This window comes from Leptodactylus fuscus, chromosome 7 (genome assembly GCF_031893055.1).
Source record: "Leptodactylus fuscus isolate aLepFus1 chromosome 7, aLepFus1.hap2, whole genome shotgun sequence".
Classification (NCBI taxonomy): domain Eukaryota; kingdom Metazoa; phylum Chordata; class Amphibia; order Anura; family Leptodactylidae; genus Leptodactylus; species Leptodactylus fuscus.
In genome coordinates, this window is record NC_134271.1 from 65,774,946 (window position 1) to 65,792,211 (window position 17,266).

General features: G+C 44.9%; 1 protein-coding gene across 2 annotated transcripts in view; it reads right to left on the bottom strand.

Moving 5' to 3' along the window:
• Window positions 1–219: 219 nt before the first annotated feature.
• LRP3 (LDL receptor related protein 3) overlaps window positions 220–17,266 on the bottom strand; it is a 56,658-nt gene continuing 39,611 nt past the window's right edge. For both annotated transcript variants that reach the window (XM_075282031.1, XM_075282030.1), the window contains exons 4-7: window positions 8,592–8,800; window positions 3,390–4,476; window positions 1,972–2,104; window positions 220–1,379 (exon numbers count right to left, since the gene is read on the bottom strand). In XM_075282031.1, the coding sequence (XP_075138132.1) occupies window positions 576–1,379; window positions 1,972–2,104; window positions 3,390–4,476; window positions 8,592–8,800 (2,233 nt within the window). In that variant the 3' untranslated portion in view covers window positions 220–575. The remainder of the gene's footprint in view (window positions 1,380–1,971; window positions 2,105–3,389; window positions 4,477–8,591; window positions 8,801–17,266) is intronic.

The window sequence follows — 17,266 nt, forward strand, 5'->3', positions numbered from 1 at the left end:
AAATAGTCTGTGGAAAAAATAGACATATGAATACAACTACTGAGGTCCATGCTTCATGTTGTGAATACCCCCTCAACCAACACTTCTCCCACTTCAACTGTTTTTCATTAGACAATTTAGCAAAATGTTTAATTTTTTTTCAGAATTTTTTTTCTCCCAAACATCATACGACATAAATTGTAAGGAAACTTCAGGACAAAATGATAGAATCATTATCAATTCATTCATCTAATGAGGTATTAAAGACTTACATATCATCCACATCAATGGGAAAACATGAGGTACTACTCTACACAATGACTCTCTGAAGGAACCCCTAGCCAAGTTTCCCAACATGTGGCTTTCTAGCTGTTAAAAGACGTCAGTCAGAAAACCAGTACATGTCAGTAAACCAGCTGGGAGTTGTAGTTTTACAACAGTTAGAATGTAACAGGCTGGAAACCACCTCCCTAGCTTAAAAAGAAGATCCTGACATGGGTTTGGATTCATATGATATAAAAATATATGGTTCGTGCTGAAATATGGTCTTTTCAAAAAAGTACAAAAACCTAAGCCACTGATCGGAAGTAATGTAATTAGAAAATTAATAAGGATTCGTCATCACTAGTGCTGTTCTCTGAGAGGGGATGAGAGGTCTGTGGTGTTGGCACTACCATTGAGTGTTGATAACTGCCATGTACTCCCAAAGGCTCTTCATGGCAAGAAGATACACAGCTATGCGGCTGCTCGTTCACCTGAATTTGGACATTCATTGAGCTGTCTAAGTGGCCCAAGTTTTTCAAAGGCAATTGTAATGGGTCCTTGTTATGTTTATGGCTATGGGTTGTGCTGCTGGGACCAGCAGTAGTCCTTTCCAATGCAGGCACCAAGTAAAAAGCGTCCAAGAGTTCATCCGAAGACGCCTCTTCGAGAGATACTCCTGGGTCTTCCCTTATGGCTGGATTAAAATAACTGTGGCATGGATTTTCAGAGTCTGACAATGAAGAAGGCAATTCAGTATCCAACTGTATGTGTGTGTCAGAGCAATTCTGTGGCAGAACATTTAGAGGAAGCTGCTCTGCAGCCCCAGGTTCAGGATGCAAATGGTTGTCAACAAAATCAGAACTTTCTCCCTCTTGATTGGAAGTCTGTGTTTGTGGATTTAATGTCTCTGGTGAGGTCAGAGGGCTTGGCCATGTCTCTTCACTTCTGTCTGTCTCCCCAAACCGAGCCTGTGATAAAAGGGAAGAGGTAAGAAGAGGAATTTGCCCCCTTGCACGTGGACGATGGAATAATCTGTTCCATAGTCTCCCCAAACGTCTTCTAGAAGAAGCTCTTCGTGAAGAATGGCGCCTCATTTGTCTACGCATTGCAGTACGAATATTTTGTAGCATGGACACCTGAAAAACAGAAATATAGGATAAACAGTGAAACATATGATGCATTTATAAAACTATCTCCTCTAATACATTCTGCTGCTGAAAGACACTGCTCCTCTACCTATCAGTCTGCGATCTCCAATTTGTCACCGTTCTCCTCCTATTCCACTCAATACATTTCCTCATTCATGTATAAATCATTCAATACTATAAGAGTCTTCCACAAGATTATCACACTTCTCAGCTGAAATGCGCTGTGCTGCTGAAAAAAGCTGTTCCTTTGCCATCAGTCTTTAACTTCCACTCTTCAGTATCCTCCTCAAATTTCATCAATGCCCCGATACTATCAAACAAGTACATACATGGTACCGTAAATAAAGAAAAATTACCAGAACTGGAAATTATCAGTTCAAACCACTTATATTCCCATTTTTGACATTTAGACAGGATATGCTGAAAAATGTCCAATAGATTAAGGTCCAACAGGACTTACCATAAATGCCAGAGATGAGACCACCCCTTAAATTAAAAATATGGGAACAGAATAGAATGATGAATTTTTACCTGCCTCTCATTAAATCTGCTATTTATTAACACATGGAAATGTACTTACTTGAGAGTCACTGACGGCTGGAAAGTCTTCAACAGGAGGAATGAGTCCCTGTGCAATAAGCTGCCCATAAGAAGGTGGAGCCTCACGTCTCACAAACTCTGCTTCTAAGCGGGTCATCTGAGTTTCAAATGCTCTGAAAAAAGAATCCATTAAAAGGTTCCATATCCAAAAAAGTAATGTCATTCAGCTCACCATATCCATTGGATTAACCCACTGTCGGAAAGCAGAGAAATGCTGTATGGACCTTTAACAGGCGAATGACGTAATGATCCAAAATAAAATGTGTATTCCAGCATCCATCGACAAAAAAATCCACTAGTATAAAATTTAACTTTTATTGATCATCAATAAAAAAAAGTAACAAAAAGTTATAAAAAGCAGGTGTAATGATCCACGAAAAAAACTTATGCGTTTCAGGGCGTGAAGCCCCCTTACTCATGGCATGAAAACAGACAATTGACAAATTGTATTTAAAACCACCTGAGGATCTAAGTCTTCATCTATACACCAAATTAACCCTATATATCATCTAATCAAACAACCACAAAGAAAAAAAGAATATATCCAGATACCACATCAAAAATAGATAAATATACAACAGCAAATACAAAATAAAAACAAACCCAAAATATTACATCCTTTAGGACAAAGAATATACAATATACATATAAACTAAAATAAGCAACAATCAAAAAATAACAAAAAACAAATCACTATCCTGATGAACGAAGATATAAGAAGAAAACGAAGAAATAAATCCACTGTAAGCTACCTCTTAAAATAATCCATCAGGCGCAGCCATTAAGTCTGGATCCTCAGGTGGTTTTAAATACAATTTGTCAGTTGTCTGTTTTCATGCCATGAGTAAGGGGCTTCACACCCAGAAATGCGTAGGTTTTCTCATGGATCAGTACACCTGCTTTTTGTAACTTTTGTTACTTTTTTATTGATGATAATAAAAGTTAATTTAAATTTTTACACTAGTGGATTTTTTGTCAAATGACGTTGGAATACACATTTTATTTTGGAAAATTCCAGTAAAAGGTTACATAGACTAGAACAATAATAAGAAAACAGTTCTTGTAATTATGGTGCTCAAGGAAATTTAGGTCCTGAGCAAATGTCCAGCTGAGTGGTTACCTCTTCACAATGACTGAAAACCCTAAGGGTGAGTTCACACGGGGCTTTTTGGTCCGGAACCTGAGGCGGAGGCCGCCTTAGGTTCTGGACCAAAAAACAGGTAGCCACGACTGAATGCCGGTGCAGTGCACTGCTAGCAGAAAAAAAAAAAAAACCTAGCGGCACCCATTGAAGTCAATGGGAGACGTTTTCAGCGCCAAATAAAAATTCAGCGCCAAATAAAGCGCTATTTTCCTCCGTATGAATGGACCCTGAGGGTTAAGGATGAATAGTCTCACCTGTACTCCCGACTTCTAAGGGAATATAGTTTAAAAGCACAGCCCAAGGCAATGACCAAGAGAAGACCGCACACCAAGCTGCCGATCAGAGCCGCCGTGATGACCTTCCTAGGTACAATCACTAGACAGTTCTGCTCATCACTTCCGTCCTGACAATCCTCTTGACCATCACAGCGCCATGTTTCAAAAATACACAAGTTGGTTCCACAGTGAAAATTTCCTGGTTGGCATGTGAAGCAATTCTTTTCATCAGAGCCATCTGGGCAATTTTTCTGGTTATTGCAGCGGTCCAGGTATGTGTAGCACAAGCCACTTCCTCCTTCGCAGGGATACTCATTACTTTGACAAGGTTTACAGTTCTCTTCATCTTTTCCGTTGGGGCAATGCCACCAGCCATCACAAGTCTGGCGCTCAGAGTAACAAATATCATCAATCCCACAGGGCTGCTCCCATGGCAAGCAGTACCCTTTGACCTGGTAAGTGGCATTAAACCCATGTCCCATGCTTTTTGGGCGTGCATGGTATGACAAGGTCAGCTGGCCATTGGCAGACTCAGCACTGACTGTGTGGCGGTTGTTGCGAAACGAGAGGGTTTGCAAGAGTTTATCACTTCTCTCACCAATTCCTTCATACACTTTTACATAATCACTATAGCCCAAAAGTAAATCAATCTGAAGAATGACATGGCGATTGTCTTGGGTGTCTATGTACCAAATACATCGCAGATCTGACCGGCTGTGTTCTGGTCGGAAAAAGTCTGGTGATGCAAAGGAGCCATAGAAATTGCTGAGCTTGCCACCACATGTAAGTTCAGGGCAATTCTCTTCATCTGTCCCAGTCATGCAGTCTTTTACAGAGTTGCACCTTAATTCATTAGACATGCACTGCGTGGAGCGAGCCAAGCTGCAGGGGAACGTGCCAACAGGACAAAGGCTGGTCCTTATCTCATTAGAAGCATTTGTACAATTTAGCTCATCCGAGTTATCTCCACATTCATCTACAGAATTGCATCTCCAGGTGTTCGGAATACATTTACCATTCCCACAAAGGAATTCATCAGTTGGACAGGATGTTAGCCCCATTTTTCCTTTGCGGGAAAAAATAAATAAATTAAATATATATATTTATATACACACACACATACACATTTTATATACATTATTCATATATATATATCCACATTACGTATGTATAGATTATGTATGTGTACACATATAATGTCAAATAAGTTAAGCATGATTAGATAAGGGCATCTAAAATGGTGGCACAATGGTTAGCATTGACTTGAAGCTCTACTGAATAGGCAATACCTGCTAAGTCAGTTCGCTCCTCCCTCCCAATAATCAGAAAAAAATGAAGATTACCAGAAATAGCCGAGCACTGTACTCCACTTCTTTATAGCATTCCCATAGTGATTAATATAGTGGCGCTGTGGATAAGAGATATTCTTCTTTATTTAAGAGGGAGACTTGCAATACCTGTTCTCATGATTGTGGGGGTCTGACCGCTGGGACCTGCACAATCTCATCACCATCCACTACTTAATTGATAGGGAATAACTTGGTATTACTGGAATAACCCTTTGAGGGTGTCTTCTGCCCAGGCGAAGCTGGACAGTGGACGGAAACCCGGCGGTCGGTTTTCAAGCCCATTCACTTGAATGGGTTTGCAAAAGTGACCCCCCCCCCCCATGTGAGTCTTCTGGTCTCTGCAGGGAAACCATTTTTTTTTTAGCCAGACACAAAGTTCTGCATGCCCAACTTTGTGTCCGGCTAAAAAAAAAAAAACAGTTTCCCTGCATACAGGCAGAAGACGCTCATGGGCGGTCACCTTTGCAAACCCATTTAAACCCAAGTGAATGGGCTTGAAAACTGACCACCGGGTTTCCGTCCACTGTCCAACTTCGCCGGGGCAGAAGATGGAAACTCAGTGTAATTCACAAACTGGACAACGAGCGCAGGTGTGAAAGCACCCTAAGTATGTCATACAGGAGGGAAAGGGAGATTAGAAGTGTAGGAAGAGAATTCAAGGTAAGTAAATGCCGCTTTACTGGTGGATAAAATGGTAAGATTCAATGTTTGCTCAGAAGTCTCCAAAGGCACTAGATCAACCAAAAATATAAAAATTTTAAGACTCATTAAAAGTATATTTAACTAATGAATTGGGGCCATTTACAGTTTCCAGATTGATGCTGACCTCTACTACCTGGCCCAACCGCACAGAAGAATCCACTCAGCTTCTTTGCTTCAGTTTCTAGCAGTAACTAGATCTAATCCAGTCTGATGACGTATAGAAATCTATCTTGAGAAATGATGCCACAAGCAGCACATGATATAGCACATTGTTAGCATATACCAGGGGTCCTCAAACTACGGCCCGCGGGCCACATACGGCCCGCCGAGGACATTTATCCGGCCCGCCGCATGTGGCCCGCGCCGCTGCCGGGATCGTTCACTAACAGGGAATACGATTCCCTGTTAGTGAGCGGACCGCTGCTTTCAGTTCTATGTGCAAATGCACATAGAACTGAAAGCTGTCAGCGTAGGCCGACGCAGGCGCGATGACGTCATCGCTCCTGCAGTCTGAAGGAGGAGGACGCGCGGCAGTGCCTCTTTATGGGTAAGCTATATGAAGTGTTTGTTGTACTGAGGAGTATATAATGCAGTGAAGGGGGCACTGAGGAGTATATAATGCAGTGAAGGAGGCACTGAGGAGTATATAATGCAGTGAAAGGGGTACTGAGTAGTATATAATACAGTGAGGAGATACTGAGGAGTATATAATACAGTGAGGTGGTACTGAGGAGTATATAATGCAGTGAAGGGGGCACTGAGGAGTATATAATGCAGTGAAAGGGGTACTGAGTAGTATATAATACAGTGAGGGGGTACTGAGGAGTATATAATGCAGTGAAGGGGGTACTGAGGAGTATATAACACAGTGAGGGGGTACTGAGGAGTCTATAATACAGTGAGGGGGTACTGAGGAGTATATAACACAGTGAGGGGGTACTAAGGAGTCTATAATACAGTGAGGGGGTACTGAGGAGTATATAATATATAATGCAGTGAAGGGGGTACTGAGGAGTATATAATACAGTGGGGGGTACTGAGGAGTATATATATATATATATATATATATATATATATATGTGCTGAGGAGCGTACAACACAGTGGGGTGTGGAGGTGTACTGAGGAGCAGATAATACTATGTGTGTGTGGGGGGGCGTACTGTGGAGCATATAATACTGTGGGGGGGGGGGGGAGTGCTTCTGTGGAGCATATAATCTTACGGGTTTTTTTTTAAACTATATTTTTCGGCCCTCCAGTGGCTTAAGGGACAGTGAACTGGCCCCCTGTTCGAAAAGTTTGAGTACCCCTGGCATATACCATATTATTCTGATCCATGCGGGTACTAGGTGCAGGACCCCTGTCAACCATGAGAATGAAGGGTCTGATGTCCCTTTTCTTTTGCACAGCAGTGCTCTGGGTCATCTAATCTGCACAAAATGGCTATACCACCTCATTCACATGACTAAGCAGGCAAACACTTGGATAGCACTGCTGACCCTTTATTTTATATTTTATCAGTAGTGGTTCCAGCAGTCACATCCCACGGATACTACCAATAACCCATAGGTAACATGCATCAGCTCAGATGAACACAGGTAACAACTTCCAGTAGGGAATAAAAAATGTATTCATGCGCGATGATCCCATTAGCTGAACTTGCTGTACTGTAGTTACAACTGTAATGACAATTGCTGAGTACTTTGCTTATTCTTCACGGCTTGAGAGATAATTTCTATCAAATTCCACTTCACTTAAGAGATTTCATGCAGTCACGTCCTGTGATTTACAACACCTCCGCTCCTCTGCCAGATGGATATTAACGGGAAATGTGAGAGATACGGAAGGAGAGGAGACGCATAGAAGAGAGCCCCAATGAAGATGGTAATGGAATATAAAATGGACAGAAGTGATTGTGGGTATACACAAGAGAACACCTCTCATGGAAAAGAAAATGGAAGCTTTTTGCAGTGAACTAAAAAGAATGCAATTACACAGGCTGCACTTTCAACTTCTGAATGCAGAGAAAAACGTAAGTTAATATTTTATAAGATAGGAGGTGCTGGATTTAAAAAACAAAACAAAAACAGCAGATTTTGGGGTGTAATCTCTTACTTTGACCATTTGTGCACATGTTCTGGGTCCATTGGTCCATTGGCACAGACGGCACCTGTATGATATCAATGTGCCGCCCAAGTCTTAACGGACCCACTGATTTGCTCACAGCCCCATAGATGGGGGATAGGGGTGGATAATACAAGAGTGTGTGTATGGGGTTGTAGAAAGTAATGGGTGAGAGTGTTAGCAGTTAAATACATGACTAGTACACTGACAAAGTACTCAAAGCCTTAGACAAATATGGTGTCCAGCATGTCTTTGGAGTGTGGAAGGAAACTGGAGTAAATGGAGGAATCCCACACAAACATGGGAAAATACATACACTTCATGAAAGTGTCACACTTGGTCAGATTTCAACTCAGGACACCAACGTTATACAGTAACAATGCTAACCACTGAGCCACCATTCTGAAAACACTAAGATTTCCTCTCAGCCAACCATTAGATTGGTTGGATCAGTGACCTGCCCATCAAGCATTTCCCATGGATGACACCAGGAAAAGGAACATAGCAAGGACCTGGGCTGCATCTGCATTGAAACAGTGAGGATTAGTAAGAGGAAAATAAACTTCTGTTATTTTAATGCCCCTTCCATGTGCAGCCATTTTTCTTTACATCTTATGTGCTGGAATACCCCTTTAAGGGCGCCCACGTAAAGCATTTTTCTCAGAAAGTCTGCAAAGGAAAACTCTGCGGATTTTCTGCCTCTATTAGACCTACAGTATATGACAAAGCCAGCATTTCCTTAGGTATAATTCACATGCTGTGATTTACAAAAACACAAGCATTTTTGAAATTGCAGCATTTCTACAGTGGATTTTTTTCTGCAATGTCTGGATGGGATTAGCCAGAATCTCATCCACTTTGCAGGTAATGTAAAACGCACCGTGGCCTAAAGTGGGCTTTTAGTCTTACGTGAATAAATTCTGCCACAGACAAACAGATATTTCTAAAGCATTGAAAATTCCAGAGACTGTGGTTCAAGTATATTAATTTGAGTGTGAGAATTCATACCTCTAATATATGACAGCCGAAAGCCCTGAGACTGCCCTGAACTCAAAGGATCTGAATGAAAGAACATCCAAACATGATCCCGCAATGAAATGAAGGCTGGGGGGATGGTAGAACCACAGACTTTGTAGCCTTCTCTTTTTGAAGAGGGACCAATAAGTAACCAGTCAATAGTGCACTTGTGAGAATCTTGAATATCAAAATTCTTAAAACTGAAATGAAAGCAAAAAAATAAACAACAGAAGAATAAAATGTTAAAATATGATTTCTTACTCTTATAAACTGTATCGTAAATACACTACAAACATCTCCCTAAAATATATCAGCCTAACCAATAGCAATGCAGTAATATGATTAATAAGTGGAGGGGGGGGGGAGAGTTTGACTAAACTCACCTCTCATTGACCATGTTGCTGTCAAGTGACAAAAGGTACCATTTACGGATTGTACCTTAAAGGCAGCAAAAGGCCAGTTTCTGTCAGTCTCCTCCTCCCCGTTCCCCTCTTCATAGACAAATATGCAAAAAGTTAAGCGGATAAAGAAACCTATTTGTTAAATGAGATACAGTCCTATGAAAAAGTTTGGGCACCCCTATTAATCTTAATCATTTTTTGATCTAAATATTTTGGTGTTTGCAACAGCCATTTCAGTTTGATATATCTAATAACTGATGGACACAGTAATATTTCAGGATTGAAATGAGGTTTATTGTACTAACAGAAAATGTGCAATATGCATTAAACCAAAATTTGACCGGTGCAAAAGTATGGGCACCCTTATCATTTTATTGATTTGAATTCCCCTAACTACTTTTTACTGACTTACTGAAGCACAAAATTGGTTTTGTAACCTCAGTGAGCTTTGAACTTCATAGCCAGATGTATCCAATCATAAGAAAAGGTATTTAAGGTGGCCAATTGCAAGTTGATCTCCTATTTGAATCTACTCTGAAGAGTGGCATCATGGGCTACTCAAAACAACTCTCAAATGATCTGAAAACAAAGATTGTTCAACATAGTTGTTCAGGGGAAGGATACAAAAAGTTGCAGGAGAATGACCGATGGATATGAAGAAAACCGCGCTACTCTCTTGGGATAAACCAATACACGCACTTTATTCCACTTTCTTAAAAACACGACGCTACAACACAGCGTTTCGGGGATTCCCCTTTTTCAAGTGTCACAAAACACACAATATACCCTAATAAAAATAAAAAATTTTCTTCATATCCATCGGTCATTCTCCTGCATCTTCTGTTCCCTAAGGGGTTCTGGATTGAATTACTGCTGCTGCCAATCTTCCTTGTATTGTATTAACAATCTATTCCTGTGGTTGCTCGGTATTATCATTTGTTCCTCATTGTTCGGATACAAAAAGTTGTCTCAGAGATTTAACCTGTCAATTTCCACTGTGAGGAACATAGTAAGGAAATGGAAGACCACAGGGACAGTTCTTGTTAAGCCCAGAAGTGGCAGGCCAAGAAAAATATCAGAAAGGCAGAGAAGAAGAATGGTGAGAACAGTCAAGGACAATCCACAAACCACCTCCAAAGAGCTGCAGCATCATCTTGCTGCAGATGGTGTCACTGTGCATCGGTCAACTATACAGCGCACTTTGCACAAATAGAAGCTGTATGGGAGAGTGATGAGAAAGAAGCCGTTTCTGCACGTACGCCACAAATAGAGTTGCCTGAGGTATGAGAAAGCACATTTGGACAAGGCAGCTTCATTTTGGAAACAAAAATTGAGTTGTTTGGTTATAAAAAAAAGGCGTTATGCATGGCGTCCAAAAAGAAACAGCATTTCAAGAAAAACACATGCTACCCACTGTAAAATTTGGTGGAGGTTCCATCATGCTTTGGGGCTGTGTGGCCAATGCCGGCATCGGGAATCTTGTTAAAGTTGAGAGTCGCATGGATTCCACTCAGTATCAGCAAATTCTTGAGAATAATGTTCAAGAATCAGTGACGAAGTTGAAGTTACGCCAGGGATGGATATTTCAGCAAGACAATGATCCAAAACACCGCTCCAAATCCTCAGGCATTCATGCAGAGTAATAGAGATGAGCGAACAGTGTTCTATCGAACTCATGTTCGATCAGATATTAGGCTGTTCGGCATGTTCGAATCGAATCGAACACCGCGTGGTAAAGTGCGCCATTACTCGATTCCCCTCCCACCTTCCCTGGCGCCTTTTTTGCTCCAATAACAGCGCAGGGTAGGTGGGACAGGAACTACGACACCGGTGACGTTGAAAAAAGTAGGCAAAACCCACTGGCTGCCGAAAACATGTGACCTCTAATTTAAAAGAACAGCGACGCCCAGCTTCGCGTCATTCTGAGCTTGCAATTCACCGGGGACGGAGGTTTCCGTCCAGTTAGCTAGGGGTTAGATTCTGGGTAGGTAGGGACAGGCTAGGATAGGAAGGAGAAGACAACCAACAGCTCTTATAAGAGCTAAATTCCAGGGAGAAGCTTGTCAGTGTAACGTGGCACTGACGGGCTCAATCGCCGCAACCCAGCTTTCCCAGGATCCTGAATGGAACACACTGACAGTGTATTCCCGTATACCCCATATATACACCCCCCAAATCCCCGTTCCAACGGTGTGCCCCCCCCACCTTCACCTCAGAAATACCCTGCAAGTCCCCTAGCAATAGAATTGGGGCTATATACACCCACTATTTTTGCTACTGTTATATAGTGCCATTGTCTGACTGGGAATTCAAAGAATATATTGGGGTTACGTGCACCCACAATTTTTGCTACTGGTATATAGTGCCATTGTCTCACTGGGAATTCAAAGAATATATTGGGGTTACGTGGACCCACAATTTTTGCTACTGGTATATAGTGCCATTGTCTGACTGGGAATTCAAAGAATATATTGGGGTTACAAATACCCTCATTTCTTGCTACTGCCATATAGTGCCAGTTTCTGACTGGTAATTCAAAGAATATATTGGGGTTATAAATACCCTCATCTCTTGCTACTGGTATATAGTGCCATTGTCTGACTGGGAATTCAAAGAATATATTGGGGTTATAAATACCCTCATTTCTTGCTACTGGTATATAGTGCCATTGTCTGACTGGGAATTCAAAGAATATATTGGGGTTACAAATACCCTCATTTCTTGCTACTGCCATATAGTGCCAGTTTCTGACTGGTAATTCAAAGAATATATTGGGGTTACGTGCACCCACAATTTTTGCTACTGGTATATAGTGCCATTGTCTCACTGGGAATTCAAAGAATATATTGGGGTTACGTGCACCCACAATTTTTGCTACTGGTATATAGTGCCATTGTCTCACTGGGAATTCAAAGAATATATTGGGGTTACGTGCACCCACAATTTTTGCTACTGGTATATAGTGCCATTGTCTGACTGGGAATTCAAAGAATATATTGGGGTTACAAATACCCTCATTTCTTGCTACTGCCATATAGTGCCAGTTTCTGACTGGGAATTCAAAGAACATATTGGGGTTACGTGCACCCACAATTTTTGCTACTGGTATATAGTGCCATTGTCTCACTGGGAATTCAAAGAATATATTGGGGTTACGTGCACCCACAATTTTTGCTACTGGTATATAGTGCCATTGTCTCACTGGGAATTCAAAGAATATATTGGGGTTACGTGCACCCACAATTTTTGCTACTGGTATATAGTGCCATTGTCTGACTGGGAATTCAAAGAATATATTGGGGTTACAAATACCCTCATTTCTTGCTACTGCCATATAGTGCCAGTTTCTGACTGGTAATTCAAAGAATATATTGGGGTTACGTGCACCCACAATTTTTGTTGGTACTGGTATATAGTGCCAATTTCTAACTGGGAATTCAAAATGCGCAAGGCTCCCGGAAAGGGACGTGGACGAGGCCGTGGGCGAGGTCGGGGGAATGGTTCTGGGGAGCAAGGTAGCAGTGAAGCCACAGGGCGTCCCGTGCCTACTCCTGTGGGGCAGCAAGCATTGCGCCACTCCACAGTGCCAGGGTTGCTTGCCACATTAACTAAACTGCAGGGTACAAACCTTAGTAGGCCCGAGAACCAGGAACAGGTCTTGCAATGGCTGTCAGAGAACGCTTACAGCACATTGTCCAGCAGCCAGTCAGACTCTGCCTCCTCTCCTCCTATTACCCAACAGTCTTGTCCTCCTTCCTCCCAAAATTCCCAAGCTTCACAGAACAATAACCCCAACTGTCCCTGCTCCCCAGAGCTGTTCTCCGCTCCTTTCATTGTCCCTCAACCTGCCTCTCCACGTCACGATTCCACGAACCTAACAGAGGAGCATCTGTGTCCAGATGCTCAAACACTAGAGTCTCCTCCATCTCCGTTCGATTTGGTGGTGGATGACCAGCAATCCACCCTCATCGACGATGATGTGACGCAGTTGCCGTCAGGGCATCCAGTTGACCGGCGCATTGTGCGGGAGGAGGAGATGAGACAGGAGTTGGAAGAGGAAGTGGTGGATGATGAGGACACTGACCCGACCTGGACAGGGGGGATGTCAAGCGGGGAAAGTAGTGTGGATGTTGAGGCAGGTGCAGCACCAAAAAGGGTAGCTAGAGGCAGAGGCAGAGGTCAGCAGCTTAGGCGAAGCCAGGCCACACCCGGAATCTCCCAAGATGTTCCAGTTCGTACCCAGCCCCGAAAAACTCCCACCTCGAGGGCACGTTTCTCGAAGGTGTGGAGTTTTTTCAAGGAATGCGCCGAGGACAGATATAGTGTTGTCTGCACAATTTTCCTCTCGAAATTGATTAGGGGCTCTGAGAAGAGCAACCTGTCCACCACTTCAATGCGCCGTCATTTGGAATCCAAGCACTGGAATCAGTGGCAGACAGCAACGGCAGGACAAAGGCCGCCTGCTGTTCACGCCACTGCCACTGCCTCTGCCTCTGTCACTGCTGACTGTGCTGGCGATGCACTCCAGAGGACGAGCCAGGACACCACTTCATCTGCCTCCGCCACTTTGTTGACTTCTCCCTCATCCTCCCCTGTTCCTGTCTTATCTCCTTCTCCTGCACCATCAAAGGCACCATCAGGCGCTTTTTTACAACAACCCACCATCTCTCAGACATTGGAGCGGCGGCAGAAATACACTGCTAACCACCCACACGCGCAAGCCTTGAACGCCAACATCGCTAAACTGCTGGCCCAGGAGATGTTGGCGTTCCGGCTTGTTGAAACTCCCGCCTTCCTGGACCTGATGGCAACTGCGGCACCTCGCTATGCCGTCCCTAGCCGTCACTACTTCTCCCGGTGTGCCGTCCCCGCCTTGCACCAGCACGTGTCACTCAACATCAGGCGGGCCCTTAGTTCCGCGCTTTGCACAAAGGTCCACTTGACCACCGACGCGTGGACAAGTGCATGCGGACAGGGACGCTACATTTCACTGACGGCACACTGGGTGAATGTAGTTGAGGCTGGGACTGCTTCCCAAACTGGCCCGGTGTACCTCGTCTCCCCGCCTAACATTCCTGGCAGGGACACGAGAAGAACACCCCCCTCCTCCTCCTCCGCCACCGCCTCCTCCTCCGCCACCGCCTCCTCCTCCGCTGTTAGATTGACCCCAGCTACGAGTTGGAAACGTTGCAGCACTGGCGTTGGTAGACGTCAGCAGGCTGTGCTGAAGCTGATCAGCTTGGGGGACAGACAGCACACTGCCTCCGAGGTGAGGGATGCCCTCTTCGATGAGACGGCAATATGGTTTGAGCCGCTGCACCTGGGCCCAGGCATGGTCGTTTGTGATAACGGCCGGAACCTGGTAGCAGCTCTGGAGCTTGCCGGACTCCAACATGTTCCATGCCTGGCCCACGTCTTCAACCTAGTGGTGCAATGCTTCCTAAAGAGCTACCCCAATGTTCCAGAGCTATTGGTGAAAGTGCGGCGCATGTGCGCCCACTTTCGCAAGTCGACAGTAGCCGCTGCTAGCTTAAAATCTCTCCAGCAACGCCTGCATGTGCCACAACACCGGCTTTTGTGCGACGTCCCCACACGCTGGAACTCAACCTTTCAGATGTTGAATAGAGTGGTTGAGCAGCAGAGACCTTTGATGGAATACCAGCTACAAAACCCTAGGGTGCCACAAAGTCAGCTGCCTCAGTTTCACATCCATGAGTGGCCATGGATGAGAGACCTTTGTGACATCCTACGGGTCTTTGAGGAGTCCACAAGGAGGGTGAGCTCTGAGGATGCGATGGTGAGCCTTACAATCCCGCTCTTGTGTGTTCTGAGAGAATCCCTGATTGACATCAGGGATAACTCAGATCACACAGAGGAGTTAGGGATAGCATCCGATCCGTCACAGCTGGAGAGTAGGTCCACACATCTGTCCGCTTCACTGCGTTTAATGGAGGAGGAGGAGGAGGAAGAAGAGCTGTCCGATGATGTGATGGTGATACAGGAGGCTTCCGGGCAACTTCGAATCGTCCCATTGTTGCAGCGCGGATGGGTAGACGTGGAGGATGAGGAGGAAATGGAGATTGAACTTTCCGGTGGGGCCAGAGGAGTCATGCCAACTAACACTGTGGCAGACATGGCTGAGTTCATGTTGGGGTGCTTTACAACCGACAAGCGTATTGTCAAAATCATGGAGGACAACCAGTACTGGATCTTTGCTATCCTTGACCCCCGGTATAAAAACAACATCTCGTCTTTTATTCCGGTAGAGGGGAGGGCCAATCGCATCAATGCTTGCCACAGGCAATTGGTGCAGAATATGATGGAGATGTTTCCAGCATGTGACGTTGGCGGCAGGGAGGGCAGTTCCTCCAGTAGGCAACCAAGTTCTCACCGGTCCACACAAACGAGGGGCACACTGTCTAAGGTCTGGGACACCTTGATGGCACCCCCTCGCCAAAGTGCCGCCACGGAGGGTCCTAGTGTCACCAGGCGTGAGAAGTATAGGCGCATGTTGCGGGAATACCTTTCCGACCACAGCCCTGTCCTCTCCGACCCCTCTGCGCCCTACACGTATTGGGTGTCGAAGTTGGACCTGTGGCTTGAACTTGCCCTATATGCCTTGGGGGGTGCTGTCCTGTCCTGCCGCCAGCGTCCTATCTGAGAGGGTGTTCAGTGCAGCCAGTGGCATCGTCACTGACAAGCGCAGCCGTCTGTCAGCTGAGAGTGCCGACCGGCTCACTTTGATAAAAATGAACCACCACTGGATAGAGCCTTCATTTTTGTGCCCACCTGTGTAAAGCACCCCAACATGAAACTCCATGTCTGTACTCAACCTCTCCAATTCCTCCGCATCCTCATACTCATCCACCATAAGCGTTGCACAATTCTGCTAATACTAGGCTCCCTCCACCCTGATTTCCCCCAACTCTGCTGGTTAGAGGCTCCCTCCACCCCGATTTCCACCAACTCTGCTGGTTAGAGGCTCCCTCCACCATGAATTGGTCCAAACTGGGGTTTTTAGAGGCTCCCTCCACCATGAATTGGTCCAAACTGGGGGGTTTTAGAGGCTCCCTCCACCATGAATTTGCCCAAACTGGGGGTTTTCAGAGGCTCCCTCCACCATGAATTTGCCCAAACTGGGCTGTTTAGAGGCTCCCTCCATCATGAATTGGTCCAAACTGGGGTTTTTAGAGGCTCCCTCCACCATGAATTGGTCCAAACTGGGGTTTTTAGAGGCTCCTTCCACCATGAATTGGTCCAAACTGGGCTGGTTAGAGGCTCCCTCCACCATGAATTTGCCCAAACTGGGCTGGTTAGAGGCTCCCTCCACCATGAATTTGCCCAAACTGGGCTGTTTAGAGGCTCCCTCCACCATGAATTGGTCCAAACTGGGGTTTTTAGAGGCTCCCTCCACCATGAATTGGTCCAAACTGGGGTTTTTAGAGGCTCCCTCCATCATGAATTGGTCCAAACTGGGGTTTTTAGAGGCTCCCTCCACCATGAATTGGTCCAAACTGGGGTTTTTAGAGGCTCCCTCCACCATGAATTGGTCCAAACTGGGGTTTTTAGAGGCTCCCTCCACCATGAATTTGCCCAAACTGAGCTGTTTAGAGGCTCCCTCCACCATGAATTGGTCCAAACTGGGGTTTTTAGAGGCTCACTCCACCATGAATTGGTCCAAACTGGGGTTTTTAGAGGCTCCCTCCACCATGAATTTGCCCAAACTGGGCTGTTTAGAGGCTCCCTCCACCATGAATTTGCCCAAACTGAGCTGTTTAGAGGCTCCCTCCACCATGAATTTGCCCAAACTGGGCTGGTTAGAGGCTCCCTCCACCATGAATTTGCCCAAACTGGGCTGGTTAGAGGCTCCCTCCACCATGAATTTGCCCAAACTGAGCTGTTTAGAGGCTCCCTCCACCATGAATTGGTCCAAACTGGGGTTTTTAGAGGCTCCCTCCACCATGAATTGGTCCAAACTGGGGTTTTTAGAGGCTCCCTCCACCATGAATTTGCCCAAACTGGGCTGTTTAGAGGCTCCCTCCACCATGAATTGGTCCAAACTGGGGGTTTTTAGAGGCTCCCTCCACCATGAATTTGCCCAAACTGGGCTGTTTAGAGGCTCCCTCCATCATGAATTGGTCCAAACTGGGGTTTTTAGAGGCTCCCTCCACCATGAATTGGTCCAAACTGGGGTTTTTAGAGGCTCCCTCCACCATGAATTGGTCCAAACTGGGGTTTTTAGAGGCTCCCTCCACCATGAATTGG